The sequence below is a fragment of the Hypomesus nipponensis genome, chromosome 21, assembly GCF_054491055.1.
Source record: "Hypomesus nipponensis isolate SF chromosome 21, ASM5449105v1, whole genome shotgun sequence".
Lineage (NCBI taxonomy): Eukaryota > Metazoa > Chordata > Actinopteri > Osmeriformes > Osmeridae > Hypomesus > Hypomesus nipponensis.
The window spans coordinates 306,108-328,696 of NC_140381.1; the positions used below are offsets into that span (position 1 = coordinate 306,108).

General features: G+C 50.7%; 3 protein-coding genes across 6 annotated transcripts; 1 reads left to right on the plus strand and 2 right to left on the minus strand.

The window, feature by feature from the left end:
• The first annotated feature begins 62 nt into the window (after positions 1-62).
• smcr8b (Smith-Magenis syndrome chromosome region, candidate 8b) lies at positions 63-5,851 on the plus strand. The gene is made up of 6 exons (XM_084684800.1): positions 63-887; positions 1,372-1,796; positions 2,756-3,486; positions 3,632-3,964; positions 4,565-5,078; positions 5,171-5,851. Exons 1-6 carry the CDS (start codon positions 693-695, stop codon positions 5,619-5,621), a joined length of 2,649 nt encoding a protein of 882 aa, XP_084540926.1. The 5' UTR covers positions 63-692; the 3' UTR covers positions 5,622-5,851.
• Positions 5,852-5,919: 68 nt separating this feature from the next.
• LOC146237197 (uncharacterized) lies at positions 5,920-13,733 on the minus strand. Of its 2 annotated transcripts, XM_084684801.1 has the most exons (17): positions 13,268-13,733; positions 13,026-13,143; positions 12,808-12,901; positions 12,536-12,686; positions 11,913-12,075; positions 11,528-11,662; positions 10,951-11,010; positions 10,689-10,811; positions 9,115-9,288; positions 8,697-8,750; positions 7,962-8,197; positions 7,174-7,253; positions 6,930-7,004; positions 6,669-6,740; positions 6,471-6,575; positions 6,269-6,375; positions 5,920-6,147 (listed from the first exon to the last, which is right to left on the minus strand). In XM_084684801.1, exons 1-17 carry the CDS (start codon positions 13,368-13,370, stop codon positions 6,111-6,113), a joined length of 1,887 nt encoding a protein of 628 aa, XP_084540927.1. In that variant the 5' UTR covers positions 13,371-13,733; the 3' UTR covers positions 5,920-6,110. The 2 variants fall into 2 exon arrangements, with proteins under 2 accessions (XP_084540927.1, XP_084540928.1); XM_084684802.1 differs by lacking the exon at positions 11,528-11,662 and having other exon boundaries at positions 13,268-13,731.
• Positions 13,734-15,683: 1,950 nt separating this feature from the next.
• mvb12a (multivesicular body subunit 12A) lies at positions 15,684-22,432 on the minus strand. Of its 3 annotated transcripts, none has more exons than XM_084684805.1 (10): positions 22,313-22,432; positions 21,104-21,193; positions 19,872-19,952; positions 19,516-19,615; positions 19,119-19,200; positions 18,879-19,013; positions 18,290-18,399; positions 17,828-17,886; positions 16,995-17,057; positions 15,684-16,901 (listed from the first exon to the last, which is right to left on the minus strand). In XM_084684805.1, exons 2-10 carry the CDS (start codon positions 21,191-21,193, stop codon positions 16,824-16,826), a joined length of 798 nt encoding a protein of 265 aa, XP_084540931.1. In that variant the 5' UTR covers positions 22,313-22,432; the 3' UTR covers positions 15,684-16,823. The 3 variants fall into 3 exon arrangements, with proteins under 3 accessions (XP_084540931.1, XP_084540932.1, XP_084540930.1); XM_084684806.1 differs by having other exon boundaries at positions 19,119-19,248; positions 22,313-22,429; XM_084684804.1 differs by lacking the exon at positions 22,313-22,432 and adding an exon at positions 22,044-22,128 and having other exon boundaries at positions 19,119-19,248.
• Between the last annotated feature and the right edge of the window lie 157 nt (positions 22,433-22,589).

The following is a 22,589-nucleotide window of genomic DNA, read 5'->3' on the forward strand; positions in this document are numbered from 1 at the left end:
AGATATACGGAGAAAGAATGCGCCTGGACCGTTCCTCGCGGGTTACTGGCAGTCATGTGACTGTGCCATGTCGTTATGGAGTCCTTTTGCGGCTCTGGTGCACCGACAGATTGTCTGACCGGCTCGATGTGTCCGGGAGAGGCTACAAACCAGGGATAAAGGTCGACCACGTGACTCGGCGTGACTTCCGAACTACAACTTCCCTCCAACCACCCGCGAGTGGTCGCTCTGAAGTGTCGGTGTTCCAACAGAGGAGTTGTTTGTTTACAGCGTTCCCGCCGCACAACGGATCCTTATTGACGTTAGGAGACCCGGTAAGTTACTGACACGTCTCGGGCGGAAGTTTGTTTTTTAGAAACGCCGTTGACCTGCCTAGTGTGACCAACATGCCACAGGCTTCACGGAGAAGTGAAACTGACACCGGTCTGTTTGAGTTTGTGTTGTTCCAACTGCGCAACAAATTTGACGTTTGCTCTCCGGTGCAACCGCTGACTCACTAACTGGGCTCGAGACCCGCCGAGGTCACAGGGGTATGAGAACGTGCAAGTTTGACGGAGATATCTTCACTGAGTTCTGAAGATATAGAGTCCATACCGGACTCCTGAGTTTACAGACTGGTTTCGCCTCTGCACCGGGAGAAGACATAACCGGAGGGCATTGTTCCAGTTAAAACTGGTCAGATCAGCGGGATTATGATCGGTTCTCCCGACCTGTTGGCGTTCACCGGCGCTGAGGGCTTCGGCGAGGCGAGGGATCGCGCGGGCGAGTTGCAGGGGCTCCCTGAGGAGCTGTCAGTCCCGCTGCTGCCCCGCGCGCATCCCTGGGCCGCCACCTCCTCCGCCCTCTTCCTCCGGGACTTTATACTGGTGGCAGAGTTCTCTGAACAGGTAGGGGGGGAACAGGGAGGGAACAGGGAGGGGGGAACAGGGAGGGGGGAACAGGGAGGAGGGGAGGAGATTGAGAACAGGGAGGAGGGGGGAACAGGGAGGGGGGAACAGGGAGGGGGGAGGAGATTGAGAACAGGGAGGGGAGGAACAGGGAAGGGGGGAGGAGATTGAGAACAGGGAGGGAGGGAACAGGAAAGGTGTAGGTGTGTGTCAGGGTCGTAGATATAATGGTAGGTTTTAAATATAATGTTCTCAATAAAAAGTGGAGGAAGCAGATTTGCCATTTTCAGAAGGTGTGTTGGACCCGTGACACCTACAGCCCTGGTATACAAAGAAAATATGTGAAGAAATAGGCACAGTGTATGTTGAAATGTGTGTGTGTTTATGCAGGTGTGTGTATGTATGTATGATGTTTGTGTTTACATACAATGTGTGTGTGTAAACGTGTGTGTGAGTGTTTATGTGTGTGTGTGTCGCCCTGCAGGTGGGTCCCCAGCCTGTGCTTACCATCCCAGACGATCCCAGGATTCTAGGTGCATTTGATTTGAACCACTTCTCCCTCCGGATCATGTCCGTGGACTACCAAGCCTGCTCTCCTGGCCCCTCCCCCTCCCCGTCTGGCCCCTCCCCCACAGGCCCCGCCCCCCGCCTCAGCTTCTGTGAGGACTCCAGTGTCGTCATGGGAGACTGGGGCAGCTTTGCCTATGTGCAGCACCTGACGCTGTACGACCTGGAGGCCCGAGGCTTGGTCAGGCCCTTCTGCATGGCCTACGTCTCTGCAGAGCACAGGAAGCTCATGGAGCACTTCCTGTTGCTGTCGGAGGGGCTAGGTCAAGCCTCTGAGCGGCTGAAGACAGGAAACAGACGGGCCTTCGCCCGGGAGCTGACCAGGAAGTTGATGGACCTGGAGTAAGACACACACACACACACACCACACACACATACCACATACAAACACACACACACCATACACACACCACATACACACACACCACATACACACACACCTCATACACACACACACACACACCGTACACACATACCACATACACACATACACACACCACATACACACACACCTCATACACACACACACACACACACATCATACACACACACACTATACACATCACATAAATACACACACTCAAGGTAGGTTTATTTGTTTTGCATGATTCAGACACAATGGTTCAAAGTGATTTACAGGTTAAACAATTACAATACATACAACTTACTAAATCACCATAGAAACTGCCAGAGAAACATAAAGGATGAAACAAGAGTGAAAGTGCAGCGTGGGAGAACAGGTTGGTTTACATTCTGGACTTGAACAAGACAACAGCAGAGGACACACTGAAACACACACAGAAACACACACTTCCATACCATGTTCACCAGTCCTCCACAGAACCCTAACCCTAACCCTAAACACACACTTCCATACCATGTTCACCAGTCCTCCACAGAACCCTAACCCTAACCCCAAACACACACTTCCATACCATGTTCACCAGTCCTCCACAGAACCCTAACCCTAAACACACACTTCCATACCATGTTCACCAGTCCTCCACAGAACCCTAACCCTAACCCTAAACACACACTTCCATACCATGTTCACCAGTCCTCCACAGAACCCTAAACCTACTCTCCACTTCTCGTTGTGTTTCATTTCTGTCCTTTTCCGTCCACTCTTTCTTTTCCCTCTCCCTCCTCTCTCTCTCCCCTCCTACTCTCCTCTTTCCCCTCCTCTCTCTCCCCTCCTCCTCCCTCCTCTCTCTCTCTCTCTCTCTCTCTCCCCTCCTCCTCCCTCCTCTCTCTTTCGCCTCCTCCCCCTTCCTCTCTATCTCCCCTCCTCTCTCTCTCAGATACACACGCTCAGTCCTGCAGAAAGAATCGGAGGCCCAGTCAGCCAATGAGCTGGTAGGAATCGAGCGTTCCATCCTGGAGCACCGTGACCTTCTGCGGCAGGTCACATCCTTCCCAAACAGGAAGCTGAAACAACCTGACTTCCTGCCGTATGACACATATGACCCAGAACCCCACCCTCTGACCCCTGAACCCCCCTCCCCCTCCTACACACCCCGGCTGGTGAAGCTCCTCCCCTCACGGCGTTTTGACCGGCGCATGAAGCCCCTGGAAGAGCTGAGCGATAGCTACTTTCTGTCTCTAACACTGGAACAGCTGGCCGCAGTGGAGCACCGTCTCCGTGGCGACCTGCCCTCGCTCTTCACGCAGCGCATCACGCAGGCGCTGACCAGGAAGTACCCGCTCAACAACTTCCTGTTCGAGCCCTGGAACCCGGAGGAGGGGGAGGAGCTGCAGGGCAGAGAGGGAGGAAGTAGTGGGGAGGGACTTCCTGTGCCAGAATGCTCCGGCCAGGGTCCTCCGGCCAGCTTGGAGTCTTTCTTCTCCTGCGTGGAGGAGCTGTCAATCAAACTGGAGATGGGAAGTAGGGGGGCGGGGCAGGGCGTGGAGGAGGAGGCTGCTGGGGAGACGACAGTGGGGAGCGTGAGCAGTGGTGACAGCATTGAGGTTCTGGGAACAGAGAAGTCCTACCGCTCTCAGCCTGTCGCCACAGACACTGGAGAGCTGACAGGTAGTGTTGTCTGTGTGATTATGTGTCCTTGATTATTGTGTGTGATTATGTGTGTGATTATTGTTTGTGTGCTGTTATTCATTTGATTTGAACTGGCTCTGTTGCATGGGCTCCAGCTGACAGCTGAGTGTGTGTTCTGTCTCAGAGTTGCTGGGCGGCGAGGGGCGGCGTGTGGAGGCGGGGCCAGGGCGTGTGGAGGCGGGGCCAGGGTGTGTGGAGGCGGGGCCAGGGCGTGTGGAGGTTGGGCCAGGGCGTGTGGAGGCGGGGCCAGGGCGTGTGGAGGCGGGGCCAGGGCGTGTGGAGGCGGGGCCAGGGCGTGTGGAGGCGGGGCGTGTGCGTGTGCCGGCGCGGCGCTCTAACAGTGAGGACAGCATCGAGGTGCTCAGCACCACCCTCGTCCCCGACGACCTGGCCGCCATCACAGAGGAGACGGAGGAGAGCCCTGGAAACGCTGCCATGGAGGAGCACTGCACCCTGGGTAATGTAGTCCAGGAAGAGCACTACGCTCTGGGTAATGTAGTCTAGGCAGAGCACTGCACTGTGGGTAATGTAGTCTAGGCAGAGCACTGCACCCTGGGTAATGTAGTCTAGGCAGAGCACTGCACCCTGGGTAATGTAGTCTAGGCAGAGCACTGCACCCTGGGTAATGTGTGAGAGAAAGCAGCTTCACCACAGGGTCAGGAGGATACAGTTTATCTTGTAACTTTTTCATGAAAATGTATCAAACCAATTGTATAAACATTCACGCACATGGGCTTGCATATACATTCCGTTTACACTTGGTGCATAGGTATAAATATGTGTACCATTGTCTGTAATAACTGTAGTAGTATTAGGTGCAATAACAGATGGAAATATATGTAATAAATGTGGTGAAAACAAATCTGGTGTAATAATAGGTGCAACACCATGTGTAATAAAAGGTGGAATAACAAATATATTAATAGAGTAAGTAAATGGGTGTAATATCTTACAATTGGAAATAATGGGTGTAATAACAGGTGGAAACATGTAATACCAGGCATAATAACAGGTGTAATATCAAGTGTAATAGCGGGTGTGTGTTCTGTCTGTTTAGCCCAGGAAGACTCCCACCAGCAGCCTGAGGGTTGCCGTGCCAACGGTCAGGTCAAAAGTCAGCGGCTGATCCCAAAGCTCCGTGTGAACTTGACCCCGGCTGTGACCCTGGCCATGACCCCAGAGAACCTCCCCCTGACCTCTGTGGAGCGCTGGTCGCTGTCTTGCCCAGCAGACGAAGCAGTTGACTGCTCCTCCTCACCCTGCTCCTCCGAGGCCCCCTCCCTCTCCTCCCGTCACCACGGCAACGCCCACCAGCGCCGGAGGAGGGCGGGGCTGCGTGCGCTCAGGTTCCTTCACCAGAACTCGTTCTCCCAGCATGTTGTGTTCTGCCTGCTCAGCGGGCGGCCCCTGCTGGTTATTGGTGGAGAGGAGCGTTCCGTCCAGAGAACAGTGGGCGCCCTCGCCCTCTACCTGCCCGACCCCGGTTGCCCCAGCAGCAGTGTGCAGCCCTGCCTCGGCCGGCCCCTCAGCCTGGCCGACCTGCTCACCTGGAGGCTCATCGGCATGGTCAGGTAGGCCGTCATCCCGGCAACCAGCTGCTAGCTACGCCAGCCAAAAGCTACAGGATGAATTTCCACCATCTAAAAGTTTCTCTTTCCCTCAGATCTCCCGGAACTCCATTTCCCAGCATGCACCCCTCTGTGGATCATTACGGTCGCTACGTAGCTCTGCTGGACCTTGACCACAGGACCCTGCGCTGCCCTCCCTACAGTGGCTCTCTGATTGGCCGGCTTGCTGACCCCCACTCTCTAATTGGGCGAGGCAGCACCTACCTGCTGCACCTGGAGAGCTGCCTCACGGCATTAGCCAATCGGGCGTTAGTATACACTTTCAGTCCCGCCCTCCAACGTCCCAGCATGCTGGGCGAAGAGGAAGTGGTCCTGGCTGAGCGCCGGCGTCACTTCCTGTGTGGGCGGGGCTGCAGCAGCCAGGATGACCTGAAGGTGATGGACTTCCTTTCTGACCTCATTAAACAGCGCCAGATAGGAAGTGGACCTCCGGTCCTCCGCTTTTCCTACAGCCCCACCCTTCTCCATAAGAATACAGCCGGGTAAAACTGCAAACACAGTACCGTAACCATGACCTCACTGAACCATAATGTAACCATAGCAATGCAGAACCTTGGTACTGTAACTACAGCAACAAAAAACTGGAAGTTGATACTGTACAATCTTCATCTTGACAAGATCTAGATTCTGAATGTGTGTGTGTGTGTGTCATGTTCTATTCAGGATATAGCAGGCTGCTGATAACTGCAGAGTATTAAAGAGACATTCTGTCTGAACCGAGTCTGAACCGAGTCTGAACCGAGTCTGACTCCCCAGCCAGAAGGAGGATGACAGGAAGCTAGACTGCAGGGAACAACAACTTTATTCACATTACATTTTCAGGGAGTCAGTCACACACATTCACATCTTAGTACAACACAGGAGTATCTTTGAGGAACAAGTTAGTATATCAGTGTTCAATATCAACACGGTGATTGGGTCTGGTCTGGGTCCATGGTAACCAGCTGGGCTCTGGATCACCATGGTAACCAGCCATCAGCATCTGTCAGGTGGTGAAGCCTCACGGTCTGGGCTGAGAACAGCAAGGATAACATCAACATGCTGCACACACACACATGAACCCACACACATGAACCCACACACACAAACCCACACCCAGCCACATCCAGCCACATCCAGCCACACCCCCTTACTGGTCAGGTGGAGCCTTTCCCGCCCACTGGTGGCATCCTTTCCCAGTGTGAGGAGGACACAGGGAGGAGAGACGCTCACACAGCCAGTCCAGACACCAGCCATTCTCCTGGCGGACAGGAGAGAGGGAGGAGGGGGATGAGAGGACTGGGAGGGTTTGGTGGACAGGATGTGATGTCAGAAGGAGACATGGAGAGGAGGTACCTTGTAAGCGTTGTGGGTGTAGAGGGCGGAGCTTAGGAAGCCTGCTGCCGTACATCTAACAAGACACGCTGTGACCAGGAGCAACAACGCTTGGTCTGGATATACCTACACACACACCCCATATATACATACACACTTCCATCACTCTAGGTGTAGGGGGGGTCAGAGTGTAGCGTGTGTGTGTGTGTGTGTACGTACACTCCGGAAGGACCGAGGGATCACATGACCCGGCCGGTCTAGTAGTATTGCCGTGGTAACAGCCACTGCTTCCTAAAAGACACAAAGAATGAAGAGATGGAGGGAGAGAGAGATGTAGGGAGAGAGGGCAAGAGATAGATGTAGAGACGGAAAGAGGTAGAGATGGAGGGATAGATGGAGGGAGGTAGAGATGGAGGGGGTATGGAGGGATAGATGGAGGGAAAGAGAGATGGAGGGAGCGAGAGAGGGAGAGGAGTGTACCTGCAGGAAGGCAGCATCTGGTTGTGGGAGAGCAGGAATGTTCACCACATGGAGCAGAGACAGCCAGCACTGAACCTGACACACACACACACACACACACAGAGGAACCCCCCCCCCACACACACACACACACAGAGGAACCCCACACACACAAAATATGAGAATGTCAACAGAGAAACAGTGTGTAATTTAGGTATGTGTGTGTGTGTGTGTGTGTGTGTGTGTGTGTGCGAGGGAGACTCACATCTGTGTAGAGAGCAGTGTTGGACATCAGAATTCTGAGAGAGAAACGAACCACGTCTGATCTCTTCACCTGGACTGTCCCTGCAGTCAGGGAGGGGGGAGGGAGACAGCAATCAGGGAGGGGAGAGAGAGAGACGGCAATCAGGGAGGGGGGAGAGAGGGACAGCAGTCATGGAGGGGGGAGAGAGAGACAGCAATCAGGGAGGGGGGAGAGAGGGACAGCAGTCATGGAGGGGGGAGAGAGAGACAGCAATCAGGGAGGGGGGAGGGAGGGACAGCAGTCAGGGAGGGGGGAGAGAGAGACAGCAATCAGGGAGTGGGGAGGGAGAGAGACAGCTCCTCAATCAACAAAGAATCACCCTTGAAACTGAAAAAGGAAGACAACATGGTTACCTGAAGAATCCAGAATATGTGCCACTGTACAGGTGAAATGTAACAACTTGAGGTTAAGATACTTTCTGTATCTTCACATGTATTTATCTGTTTTATGTTTCTATAATCACTCACACAAACCTTATGTTACTTTGTTATGTGGTTATTGTTAGTTAAGACTCCTTGATATGATGTGTATCCAATGATATGTGTTGAAAATCATATTTTATCCCTTCACTGTGGACTGCTTTGGCAATGTAGTTTAACCTGAACATTCATGCTGATAAAGCATTCTGAAGTGAACTGAGAGAGACACAGAGAGCAAGAGAGAGACACAGAGAGAGAGAGACAAAGAGGGACACTGTGAGAGAGGGACATAGACAGGAATGGAGGGAGGGTTGGATAGAGGTGCCTGACCTCTGATTGGCTCCCAGACAGCGGTGTGTGGGAGGGGCTGAGTGTGCAGGTGGAGGGTGTGGGTGGGAGCGGTTGCCGTGGTGAGGATGCGGAGGTAGAGGTGGTAGAGGTCAGGGGTCATCCTGCAGGCAGGGCAGCAAGGCCCAGGCGCAGGACTGAAGGTGCTGTACAGGGCAGCATTCAGGTTCCCAGACTTACACTGGTACAGGGGAATGAGATCACGCACAGCCTGGACACTACACACACACACACACACACACACGTAACTACACTGGTACAGGGGAATGAAATCACGCACAGCCTGGACAGTACACCACACACACACACACACACACACACTGACACCTACACTGGTACAAGGGGATGAGATCACAGCCTGGACATAAACATTTATACATGTATATTCACACATACCGTATTTCTTCGATTAAGCCGCCCTCAAATAAACGCTGTGTTTAGTCTAAGAAATACGGTATATACAGAGGGTTTCCCGCAGCACTTTGCAGTTAAGGCGGCCGCCGAAGCAACACACGCCTAGCGCCTTAACTACATTGTCAAAAATAAATAAATAATAATCTGTATTTTTTATGAGCAATATCCGCCGTGTTACCCTGGCCTGTTTTCTCACTTTCATTCCCAACCATGACACTCGACAGTCTCCCTTCTCTGCAGAACGCATCAAAATGAGTTTTTTGAGTAAAAACTTCCAGAGCGTGTAAGTATGTGTGAACTCACAGTTCACTGTTGTCTGTCTGAACCACTTTTAGGTACCTTGTCAACTCCCAGTACCTAAACACACACACACAACAGATACATTTAAAGACAGATTGTGCATTTTTCATCTGTAGTTGGTGTGTGTGTACTTGTTCTGTAGCTGTAGTTGGTGTGTGTGTACTTGTTCTGCAGCTGTAGTTGGTGTGTGTGTACGTGTTCTGCAGCTGTAGTTGGTGTGTGTGTACTTGTTCTGCAGCTGTAGTTGGTGTGTGTGTACTTGTTCTGCAGCTGTAGTTGGTGTGTGTGTACTTGTTCTGCAGCTGTAGTTGGTGTGTGTGTACTTGTTCTGCAGCTGTAGTTGGTGTGTGTGTACTTGTTCTGCAGCTGTAGTTGGTGTGTGTGTACTTGTTCTGCAGCTGTAGTTGGGGTGTGTGTGTACTTGTTCTGCAGCTGTAGTTGGTGTGTTCGGAGGAGCACCACAGTAGCAGACTCAGTAAGGACGTCCTTACGGCCCCGCCCCTGGCCCCGCCCCTGGCCCCGCCCCTGGCCAGTCACATTCTGTCCCAGGAGCACAGACACCAGCAGGGGGTCCTTCCAGGGACGCACACGCAGGCTGCAACGCACACATACATGTATGTTATACACACACACACACACAGTATGCATGATAGGGTGTTCCCCTAGGATCTTTTCAGGGGGGGCGATAGACCCACATGGAAGTCATGTGACAGGAGTCATGTGACAGACCCCACAAGTAGTGTGACATCAGTCAACAGGTCAACAGGTGGCCTAGCAAGAGAAGCAAAACCTATTCTATGCGTTTATTTGGGAATTTGTGATGAGCAACGTCAGTATGTTGCCTAGCCAAATAACACAGCTAGCATAACACAACTAGCACAGTATATGCAAGGAAGTGAAAGCTATTCCCAGCACCACACCAATCGCGAGGAGCTGATAGACTAATTCAGTCACGTATAAGTATAAACTTATTTAGAGTTCTCTCCCCTGGAACAGATTTCATGTTCCAACCGAGGGAGGCTGTCACTGTCTTGGGGTGTGGGGCTGCATCAAACACCCCCTTTTTGGTCTGTTAAATTGCTTTTGGTGTTTCAAAACCCATTGACATTGTATGACTATGTTTAGCTTGTGTTCTGCTCCTCTCTCTCACCAACCGTCTCTGGAGGAGGGGATCCCTGTCTGAATGGCCTTTTTATCGACAGGCGATCAGGTGTTGGTAACAAGGGCAACTTTAATCTAAAATGAATGGAACTTTTGAGGTGATGAGCAAGAAGCCTGTTTCATTCTACACTTCACTCTTAGTATTCTGAAGTGATAGAAATGAGCAGCAACAAATGCTTTTATTTTATCTATGCAATCGTTATAAATGATAAGTATGCATACTTAACCAAAATATACAGAAATATTTATAGTAAAATGTCAGTAAAAACGGACCCATCTGCAACTGACGCAAGCATACCCCACAATTTCCCCAGAAATTCTTCCCTCTCTAGTTATACTAGGGTTAGTTAGGGTTGTTACCTCTCCAGTTGTATAATATTATTTTAGGGGGAATGGTACAGCATGTTCCTCAGTACAGCACACCTGGTTTATAAACATCTGTTCCTGAGTACAGCACACCTGGTTTATAAACATCTGTTCCTGAGTACAGCACACCTGGTTTATAAACATCTGTTCCTGAGTACAGCACACCTGGTTTATAAACATCTGTTCCTGAGTACAGCACACCTGGTTTATACACACCTGTTCCTGAGTACAGCACACCTGGTTTATACACACCTGTTCCTGAGTACAGCACACCTGGTTTATAAACATCTGTTCCTGAGTACAGCACACCTGGTTTATAAACATCTGTTCCTGAGTACAGCACACCTGGTTTATAAACATCTGTTCCTGAGTACAGCACACCTGGTTTATACACACCTGTTCCTGAGTACAGCACACCTGGTTTATAAACATCTGTTCCTGAGTACAGCACACCTGGTTTATACACACCTGTTCCTGAGTACAGCACACCTGGGGGGCAGTGGCAGGTCCTGGTAGAAGGTCTGGAGCTTGAGGCTGAAATCTGGATTGAAGTCACACATCACCAGCTGTCTCTGCACTGCTTCTGTCACCCTGCACACGCATACAACAAGAACCCTCTCAACATTGTGTCTATATGTGTGTGTGTATTATGTGTGTGTGTCTGTATATGTCTGTGTGTATAATGTGTGTGTGTCTGTATATGTCTGTGTGTTTGTGAGTGTGTACATACCTTTTCAGCAGCAGAAACCTGCCTTCCTCAGAGTTTCCTTGAGGAGCCAGGTTAGTCATCCTGCACACACACACACACACAATACCAGGAGCTCTACATCACTACAACCTTTAGTTTACATATATACTAGTCTAGACTCTTGCTCAGAGACTTGTTGCCCTTGTGGTTAGTGGTAACTGATTTAAATGTTTGTACTCGCTGTGATATATTGTTTTTATTATTGTTGCTTGTTTTTCTACAGGTGCACTTGCACTTATTGCGGTTCATGTTGTTTAATTGTAACTTGTTTAACTACTTGCTCTTATGGTTCTTCCCTTCTGCACTTATTTTGGTTGTTCACAATATGTGCTTCATGTTTTGGCTACTCGCAATGTTTTTGGGGCTATTTTGTTGTTATTATCAGTGACCTATGCACTTTGTAAAGCTCTCTCTTGGAAGTCACTTTGGATAAAAGCACCTGCTAAATGAATACATGTAAATGTACTAGTGTGTGTACCCTGGAGGGGTGTGTGTGTACCCTGGAGGGTGTGTGTGTACCCTGGAGGGTGTGTGTGTACCCTGGAGGGTGTGTGTGTACCCTGGAGCGTGAGCGTGTGTGAGGAAGAAGTGGGCAGCTCCTAGTCTCATGACAGCTGCTGCTCTGGGCTTCTCTCTCTCCTCTCTCTCTGCTCTGTCCAGGAAAGCACCCACACACTGGTACACCTGCAGGTAGCTGAGACACACACACACTCTGCTCTGTCCAGGAAAGCACCCACACACTGGTACACCTGCAGGTAGCTGAGACACACACACACTCTGCTCTGTCCAGGAAGGCACCCACACACTGGTACACCTGCAGGTAGCTGAGACACACACACACTCTGCTCTGTCCAGGAAGGCACCCACACACTGGTACACCTGCAGGTAGCTTACACACACACACTTTGTATTTTGTTTATGTACACATGTATAGTGTGACTCACTCGTGCATCCGCACCTCCTGGTGATTTGATTGGCAGCTGCAATATTCCGCACGCTCCTGATTGGCTGTGTGGCAGCGGCAGGAGCATGTCCATCGCATTGTTCCCCTCAGGAAGGAGGCGTACTCCACTGCTAGCTCCGCCTCTAACTTCAGCAGCAATGCCTCTAAACACATACACAGATATATATACAAGTATGAGTGCATGTATGAGTATTCATATGTGTGTGTGTACCTGCTAGCCGTAGCTCTGGGTCCACCTCCAGCAGGGTGTGTGTGTGTACCTGCTAGCCGTAGCTCTGGGTCCACCTCCAGCAGGGTGTGTGTGTGTACCTGCTAGCCGTAGCTCTGGGTCCACCTCCAGCAGGGTGTGTGTGTGTACCTGCTAGCCGTAGCTCTGGGTCCACCTCCAGCAGGGTGTGTGTGTGTACCTGCTAGCCGTAGCTCTGGGTCCACCTCCAGCAGGGTGTGTGTGTGTACCTGCTAGCCGTAGCTCTGGGTCCACCTCCAGCAGGGTGTGTGTGTGTACCTGCTAGCCGTAGCTCTGGGTCCACCTCCAGCAGGGTGTGTGTGTGTACCTGCTAGCCGTAGCTCTGGGTCCACCTCCAGCAGGGTGTGTGTGTGTACCTGCTAGCCGTAGCTCTGGGTCCACCTCCAGCAGGGTGAGGGAGAAGCGCTGCAGGAAGCCCAGCAGCTGTGCGTCTCTGCTGCTCCTCCAGAACACACTTCGGTTGTGACTGTTACAGTGACACATCCCCGCCACTGTCCACACCAGGCACTGAGACGCACACACACACACACACACACACACAGGGTCCCAAATCTCCTCACAGACTTCTCCAGCCAGCCGATCAGAGCCCTCCTCACCTCTCCTGCCGGCCTATCAGAGCCTTCCTCACCTCTCCTGCCGGCCTATCACAGATGTAGCAGTAACACTGCTGACAGATGAGCTGGTTGTTTCCTGCAGGAGCGCTGATCTCTGCGTCTTCAAGCCTGAGCACACAAGGTGTAGTGCGTATCATAACTGTGTGCGTGTATGGAGACTGTGTGTATTAAGACTGTGTGTGTGTGAAATGAGACTGTTTATGTTTGTGTGTATCGTGAGTGTTTGACTCACGTGAAGGTGTGTATGCTGCAGTCATAACGTGCATGTGGGAGGAGCTGGGCTCCCTGAGAGAACGTGATGACCAGCTCCTCCTCCTGCTGGTCTGACGACACACACACTGCCCGGGGGGCTGGGAGACACACACCGCACGCCCGCGCACACACATTCAGTCAAGGTACGCACACACAGTCAGGATACACACAAACACAAGAAAAACGTAATGTCCGGTGTCTCCAATATTTCCAAGTTCTCACCGGGACTCGTCCGGTCCTCCACGATCACCACCGAGTCGTTATTGCTGAATGCACCGTCTTCCTCACCGTCACTCAGGATGATGATGCTGTCGGCATTGTACATGGCGAGCAGCCTGGAGCGGTAGCAAGTCAGCTTGGATCACGCAAAAACTGGAAATGTTCACTCCACCTCGCTGGCTAGAATCGACGGAAAGTGCAGAAAAAACGGAATCCTGTTCCGATAAATAACACGTATACACAGCCAGGTACACCCCCACATGCACGGCTAACACGAATGTAGCGTTTTATCTAAGAACAGAAACTTTGTTGAAAGGAAGAAACGAATTTAATCTAAATTGTGTTGTGGCGCGTGTTGTTCAAAGAGTAGCGGATGTGACCTGCACGACAACTTCCGGATCTCTAAAACATCAGTAAATTAAAAGAATCATAAATCCAAAACTAGATGTCGTCTTGTTTCAAGAAATCATAGATACAGTCACAGAACCGCCAAAAACATGTTTTTTATTTCCTTTATGAAAGTAGAGATAACTTGTCAATGGCAGCGCCCCGTAGCGGGGAAAAGAGGAATACACAAAGCGTGCAGAAATAAACGGGAGATCGTTCCAAACACAAAAACATACACGTGCACAAGCAGATTCCCAACCTAATAGGCTACCTATGGGTTGCGGCCCAATAGTGATCCGCTAGCCTAGGGTAATACTAGCCTAAATATAAGCATATAAATAATAGGGTGGGCTGCTAAACCAATTAAAACTGAACTTAAATATTTAAAATGAATAAATACAAAAATATTTCTACTGTTGATTGATTATTCAAATTCTTAAAAATGTCAAAATTACATTTTGCCTTTAATTCATCATGACTTTTTTTTTTACATTGTCAGAATCATCATGACCGAAACACCAATAGTTACGCTTGGCATGTTGACAAAAGACCTACTGCGTCTACTACCGCGCACTTTACCAAGTACACTGCAATACAGTGCAATGCAAAACAGTGCACTTACATATTCAGTGCACTCCGTCGCTGATAAGTGCTGTCTGAAATGGAACACTTACGTAAAACACTTGACGGAAGTGACGGACGCAAATCTGCTCGGGGACACCCGCGAAACCTGCCAAAATGAACGCGCTTCCAGAGCCTGTTTAACCCTCCTGTTGTGTTCGTTTCTTGTTCAATACTTTTGTGTTCCCGGTCAAAAGTGACCGCCCCATTATAGCTGACTATAATTCCATAATAATACATATATTATCAAGTAATGTTATGTTACATGTTTTTAGCAACTTAAGTTCTTGCAAACATTACAAGTATTGAACTTCTGTTTGCCATTCATGGCCTGTAGGCCTCATTGACACAAGTGTAAGCAACTCGTTTTTGAGTGAAAGAAGCATAATATATGGATTATTTTGAATATGTACGCTTGGATGTTGGTCCGGTCTATCTCCTTCCAGTTGTCTTTGTAAACACATCTACCCTCCATGTTAGTCATGTTTATGACTATGGTTTAAATGGACTCTGTCAGGAACAGTTTGAAGCAGGATTTTATGTCACCAACCTGGGAGATGGTATATCTGGTTGGCCCTGGGGTCATCCTGATTAAATTTTTAGTCGACAGCCGACTTCTCCACTCGAGTGGTGATTGAGAACAAACCACAAACTCCCATTCTTGGACAGGAATGTCACAACAACCTCAGCAGGGCCCTCTTCCTCATCACTAGATTGTTCAACATCGGTTGTCTCTTAGTCTGGATCATATTCTGTATGTGTATGTATGTGTGTGCATATGTGTACTCAAACACATGTGCATGTTGGGTCTGGGAGGTTAAGTGTGTCTATCTGTTGTATGGGTGTGTGCCTGGACAACATTTTATCAAAAATGTTTTTGTTTTACCCATTTTTTGAATGACCGGTCATTTTTGACCGGGAACACCAAAGGTGTACAAAAGTTAAATAAAACACCCAAATTTTCATGAAATTCAGAAATATTTTTTTGGGCTGTTCAGATACCCTGTGTGGACAAAGTAATGGAACCTTATGGCAATCAGAATAAATTAACTACATTTTTTCAGGGAGAAAACTAGGAAATCGGTCACTTTTGACCGGAACACAACAGAGGGGAGAGCCTTGCCACTCCCTATTAAGCCCCATTGTACCGAATTTGGCTGCAGTTCCACCAGAGTTCCACTGGGGGTGATCGCGAGCGAGTGCATGTTGAATGGGAGTCTATGGAGCTAAACGGCTAAATTTGTCTCTTTTGCCTGATTGTCGTTGAGAAATCTCCGATTTGATTGTAGTTTTTGCATGTTCAACATGGGTTATAGGTTTCAGTTTCTAACAAAAATCAGGAAACGGGAGAGAAAACAACAAAGTGAGAAGTCGCACAATCTGAGTGTAGGGTTAATAAGAAAGCAATAGCTAAGTGTTAACAACCTGTTTTATTAAAAGTAACGTTTTTAACTTCACCGGAAGTTGTAGACCTGACCTGGCCGTGTTACGAAGGTAACTTCTCTTTACGTGTGGCACTGATGGGCACTTTTTCTTCTAAACATTTACATGTATTCATTTAGCAAATGCTTTTATCCAAAGCGACTTCCAAGAGAGAGCTTTACAAAGTGCATTGGTCACTGATAATAACAACAAGATAGCCCCAAAGCATTGCGGGTAGCCAAAACAAGAAGCACACACAACCACAAAATAAGTGCCAAAGGGAAGAACCATAAGACCATGTAGTTAAGCAAGTTAAAATTAAACAACATGAGCAACATCTTTGATCGCTCAAATACATTTTGCCGTGAAAGCGAACTGTTTGGATCCCCGGGGTGTTGTTAAACATGTGATAAGCGCGAATTAAGTGAACGAATGTGTTGTGCGGCCGCCAAAATATTTGAGCTATGTTGCTCTAAGTGGGCCGAAGTGGAAAGGGTCGGGAATGGCTGCTACATAGAATAAATGGACTGCATTTATATCGCTAATACACACTTGTGCACTCAGTAGAAAGGAACACAACATATATATGGACATTTCCCAAGAACAGACACATTTTCTAGTCGAACAGTTCCAGATGTAACATGATGAAATGGTTTAAATGTATAGAATATATGAACATATAGATTGTCTAACAGTATCTAACAGAATAACAGTTTAAATTGGTCAGAGACTCTGTAGTTGTGTTGTGAATTTAGACCATAGTACTTTCACAAGTCAATATGCTTGCAGACTCATGCACGAGTACAAGCATACAAATACAAGGTGGTTCTCAGCAGTAGTCTGAACATGTAGAACATCTGGCAGGATGGAAAGTTTAAATAGAATGTCTGGCAGTACGCAATGTTTAAATATATAACATTTCTGTTTAACTGCTCACTTTCATAATTCTGTTATGTAAGTATGACAGCACTGTCATCACTGACTGACAGTGCTACCCTAACCCTGTGCATCATCACAGGTTTGTCTGATAGTGCATTAGGAGGAAGAGGAGGAGAGCAGAAGAGAGAAGGCGAGGGGGAGTAGAAGGACAAGGAGCAGGCTGGCTGAGCAGGGGGTCAGGGGTCAGAGCCTATGATGTACTTCCTGTAGAGAGAGAGGGGTGTGTCTTCCTGGCGGTGGTCTCCTCCACAGTGAACGGATAGTTGTACTGTAAACAACAACATTATCAACAACAACAGCACACTAAAAACACACCAAAAAAATACACACTGAAATGAACACACACAAATAAAACACATACCTCATTTTCAATGTCCTGTACAGACTTGATACGAATGTTGGTCAGTTGAGTGTTTGTAGAGTTCTGGAGACAAACAAGAGAAATAGAGAGGGGAATATAGGGAGAGGTGGTGGGAGGGAGAGGTGGTGGAAGAGAGAGGAACAGAAAGGGGAGGGAGTAGTGTGAAAGGTATAGAGGAACAGAGAGGGGAGTGAGTAGTGTGAAAGGTGTAGAGGAACAGAGAGGGGAGGGAGTAGTGTGAAAGGTGTAGAGGAACAGAAAGGGGAGGGAGTAGTGTGAAAGGTGTAGAGGAACAGAAAGGGGAGGGAGTAGTGTGAAAGGTGTAGACCAAGGGTCCCCAAACTACGGCCGGCAGCCCAAATACGGCCCGCCCACACAATTGGAACGGCCCTCTGAACAATTCCAGAGTTTTCCAGACAATTTTTTAAACAGCTCACACTGATTAATATGCATAAGTAAATGTTTTGATTTCAATAGCAATTAATATGAAAAAAGGTAATTACGATAGTAATAATGCTCTTTTAATAGGCTATATATCCCTTGATATGTACGGATGTACGGTGCATAACAAAATAAGAAACTAATCTAGCATAATAAATACATTTAAAATCATAATAAAATCTCCACAATAATACTGGTAGTCACTCCGGCCCATTTTCTATTACAGACCGACCCAGCCCCATATTAAAGAAAGGAAAAATTATCTGTCCATAGCAGAAAAAAGTTTGGGGACCCCTGGTGTAGAGGAATATAATGAATAGAGGTGAGGGAGTAGTGTGAAAGGTGTAGCTCTAATTTGTCCAGAATAATGAGGGACAGTAGCAGGAGCCTACCATGTTGCCAGTCTGGGTCTCAAACTTGGGGTGCAGAGAGAATGGGACCCCATCTATGGCTGGGAGGGAGGGAGGTTATTATGAGTTTACACGTGATGTCATCACTGTGAGACATGCTAACCTGTGATATAATCACTGTGGGACAAGCCTACTTGTGATATCATCACTGTGGGACATGCCTACTTGTGATGTCATCACTGTGAGACGTGCCTACCTGTGAAGTAATCACTGTGAGACATGCCTACCTGTGATATAATCACTGTGGGACAAGCCTACTTGTGATATCATCACTGTGGGACATGCCTACTTGTGATGTCATCACTGTGAGACATGCCTACCTGTGATATCATCACTGTGGGACATGCCTACTTGTGATGTCATCACTGTGAGACATGCCTACCTGTGATATCATCACTGTGGGACATGCCTACTTGTGATGTCATCACTGTGAGACATGCCTACCTGTGTAGCCATAGATGTGGCCACTGTCGCCATCTTTCTCCACCGAAGCGTCTGATTGCAGGGTGCCACGACGACGGCTGATCTTCCCAGGGGGCAGGGGCGGGGCGTTGCTACATAAACAATGAATGACAGATGTTTACCTGGGGTTAGTTAGGGGTAGATGGGTTAGGTACCTGGGGTGCTGGGGCAGGGCTGGTGGGTAGGGGGTAGTTACCTGGAGGGCAGGGCTGGGGGGTAGGAAGGCGGTAGTTAGGGTAGTTACCTGGGGCGCAGGGCTGGGGGGTAGTTAGGGTAGTTACCTGGGGCAAAAGGCTGGGGCGTAGTTAGGGGTAGGAAGGCCGTAGTTAGGGTAGTTACCTGGGGCGCAGGGCTGGGGGGTAGTTAGGGGTTGGAAGGCCGTAGTTAGGGTAGTTACCTGGGGCGCAGGGCTGGGGGGTAGTTAGGGGTTGGAAGGCGGTAGTTAGGGTAGTTAACTGGGGCGCAGGGCTGGGGGGTAGTTAGGGGTAGGAAGGCGGTAGTTAGGGTAGTTACCTGGGGCGCAGGGCTGGGGGGTAGTTAGGGGTAGGAAGGCGGTAGTTAGGGTAGTCACCTGGGGCGCAGGGGCAGGGCCGGGGGGTCCAGAGACAGCTGCCGGACGTCGAGGCTGAGGGAGCGAGGCTTGGCCTGGGGAGCAGGCATTCTGAACGGCCCCTTCTTACACCACAACACATAACCATTCATGTCCCTGCACACACACATATACACACACACACACACTGTGTTTGTTTGGTTTTTATCAGTTTCTATCTATCTGTGTGTGTGTGTGTATAAAGTGTGTGTGTTTGTGTACCCTGCGCAGGTGTAGTGCTGCAGCATCATTCTGCTCTTGGCGGTCAGCCGGAGGTCCAGCACGGCTGTGTGCACGCTGGCCACTGGGACCAGATACACACACACACGCTTCTTCTTAAACACAGATGCCTCTGAAAACACACACTCACTTTACTGTGTGTGTGGTGTGTATGGTGGGTGTGTGTTTGGGTGTGTATGGTGTGTGTGTGTGTATGATGCATGTGTATGATGTTTGTGTTGTGTAGGGTGTCTGTGTACGTGTGTGTGTGTGTGTGTGTATGGTGTCCTTTATGTGTGTATGATGTGCGTGTGTGTGTATGGTGTGAGTGTGTTTATGATGTGTGTATGGTGTGTGTATAGCGTGTGTGTGTGTGTGTGTGTGTGGTGTGTGTACTCACTGGGCTCCATGTGTTCAGGGATGTAGCAGTAACCATGAGGAAGAGGCTCCTTGTCTGAGATTACCTGAATATCACACACCACCAGCCCCCCTGAAGTCTCCTGTAACAGGAATATCACACGCACCTGAATATCACACATGCACCTGAATATCACACACACATCAGAATATCACACATGCACCTGAATATCACACATGCACCTGAATATCACACATGCACCTGAATATCACTCACACTTGAATATCACAACACACACACCAAATATCCCACGCATACACCTGAATATCACACTGTAATGATTTGTGTATCTGTGTGTGGTGTGTATCTGTGTGTGGTGTGTATCTGTGTGTGTGTACCTTGCTGTAACAAAGGAAGTAACTAGACTTCATGATTCCACGAGAGAAGTTAGCTGGTGCTCCATCCTCTGCTATACTGATCTGGACAGAGGAGGAGGAGAGGAGGAGAGGGGAGGAGGAGGGGAGGAGGGAAGGAGGAGAGGGGAGGAGGGGAGGAGGAGAGGGGAGGAGGAGGGGAGGAGGGAAGGAGGAGAGGGGAGGAGGAGGAGAGGAGGAGGGGAGGAGGAGGAGAGGGGAGGAGGAGAGGGGAGGAGGGAAGGAGGGGAGGAGGGAAGGAGGAGAGGGGAGGAGGAGAGGGGAGGAGGAGGGGAGGAGGGGAGGGGAGGAGGGAAGGAGGAGAGGGGAGGAGGGGAGGAGGAGAGGGGAGGAGGAGGGGAGGAGGGGAGGAGGAGGAGGAGGGGAGGAGGGGAGGAGAGGGGAGGAGGAGGGGAGGGGAGGGGAGGAGGGGAGGAGGAGGAGGAGGGGAGGAGAGGGGAGGAGGAGAGGGGAGGAGGGGAGGAGGAGGAGGGGAGGAGGGGGGAGGAGGGGAGGAGGGGAGGGGGGGAGGAGAGGAGGAGAGGGGAGGAGGGGAGGGGGGAGGAGAGGAGGAGAGGGGAGGAGGAGGGGAGGGGAGGAGGAGAGGGGAGGAGGAGGGGAGGGGAGGGGAGGGGAGGGGAGGGGAGGGGAGGGGAGGGGAGGGGAGGGGAGGGGAGGGGAGGGGAGGGGAGGGGGAGAGGGGAGGAGGGGAGGAGGAGAGGGGAGGAGGAGGGGAGGAGGAGAGGGGAGGAGGAGGGGAGGGGGGGAGGAGGGGAGGGGAGGAGGAGAGGGGAGGAGGAGGGGAGGAGAGGGGAGGAGGGGGGGAGGAGAGGAGGAGAGGGGGGGAGGAGGGGAGGAGGAGAGGGGAGGAGGAGGGGAGGAGGGGGGAGGAGGAGAGGGGAGGAGGAGGAGAGGGGAGGAGGAGGAGAGGAGAGGGGAGGAGAGGAGGGGAGGGGGGAGGAGGAGGGGAGGGAAGGAGGAGGAGGGGATGGGGGGAGGAGGAGGGGATGGGGGGAGGAGAGGGGAGGAGAAGAGGGGAGGAGGGGGGAGGAGAGGGGAGGAGGGGGGGAGGAGAGGGGAGGGGAGGAGGAGAGGGGAGGAGGAGAGGGGGAGAGGGGAGGAGGAGGGGAGGGGGGGAGGAGAGGGGAGGAGGAGAGAAATGATTAGCAGCATTCAACATATTTGTGCGTTCCTCGCCACCTCGTCCTTCTCCTCACCAGGGTGAAGTCTCGAGGACAGGTGGAGGTGTTGGAGCTCCACGCCACAGCTGTGATCGGCCTCACGGGAGGAGACTCCATCAGAGACATCTGGAGGGGAGGATGAGGAGAGGGGGAGGGGAGGAGGGGAGGGGGAGGGGAGGAGGAGGGGAGGGGGGAGGAGGAGAGGGGAGGAGGAGGGGAGGATGAGGAGAGGGGAGGAGGAGGGGAGGGGAGGGGAAGAGAGGATGAGGGGAGGGGAGGAGGAAGGGAGGAGAGGATGAGGAGAGGGGAGGAGGAGGGGAGGAGAGGATGAGGACAGGGGAGGAGGAGGGGAGGTGAGGAGGAGGGGAGGATGAGGAGAGGGGGAGGGGAGGAGGAGGGGAGGAGAGGATGAGGAGAAGGGGAGGGGAGGAGAGGGGGAGGGGAGGAGGGGAGGATGAGGAGAGGGGGAGGGGAGGGGAGGAGGAGGGGAGGAGAGGATGAGGAGAAGGGGAGGGGAGGAGAGGGGGAGGAGAGGGGGAGGGGAGGAGGGGAGGAGGAGAGGGGAGGATGAGGAGAGGAGGAGGGGAGGGGAGGAGGAGGGGAGGATGAGGAGAGGGGGAGGGGAGGAGAGGGGGAGGGGAGGAGGGGAGGGGAGGGGAGGAGGGGAGGGGAGGAGGGGAGGAGGAGAGGGGAGGATGAGGAGAGGGGGAGGGGAGGAGGGGAGGAGGAGAGGAGAGGGGGAGGGGAGGAGGAGAGGGGAGGATGAGGAGGGGGGAGGGGAAAAGGGGGGAGGGGAAAAGGGGGGAGGGGAAAAGGGGGGAGGGGAGAGGGGAAAAGAGGACGTCTTTTACATATTGATATATAAATGTTTAAAAACACAATGAACATAACATAATAACATAATTTCCTCCCCCCTCTTCCAGGAACCTGCAGGTCGGTTAGACAGAGACACAGAGACCTGTCAAATATGACTCACGCAATGGTGTACACAATGTCCGACAAAGGTTGTTCCACCGGTAAATGTTCATGGCAATATCCTAAATTCATGTTTAGAGTTAAGTGAATAGCTAGACCCAAACACATATAGTGTTTTTCAAACAGGATTCTCCTCTTTCCTGGCTAAATTCACAGGTCCATTGTTGAGGTGAAAAGTAATGCTTCTTTATCCGCGTATGTTTCCCGAATAACTTGTTTATCTCTATGTTAAAAGCTAGGTAATACAATACGTTATAGCCAGATACTCACCCCGTCTATGGCGACGTTGGTGCTACCTGAACACCGGACGGATACACAACTTAGTTGAAAACAAATTTTTAGAGACGAGAATAACTTCTGCCTTTTCTTCTCGTCAAACCAGGAAGTGCAAATTCCCTAACGACTACAATTCCCATCAGGCTCTTGGAAGGACGCAGACGTTGGAATGAGTGGTCGATATGTCAGATGAACACTAGATGACGCTATAAGCTCAAACTGTTCTCGGGACTCCGGGTTGTCAATCTGCTGTCATTAAGACAGGTTCACC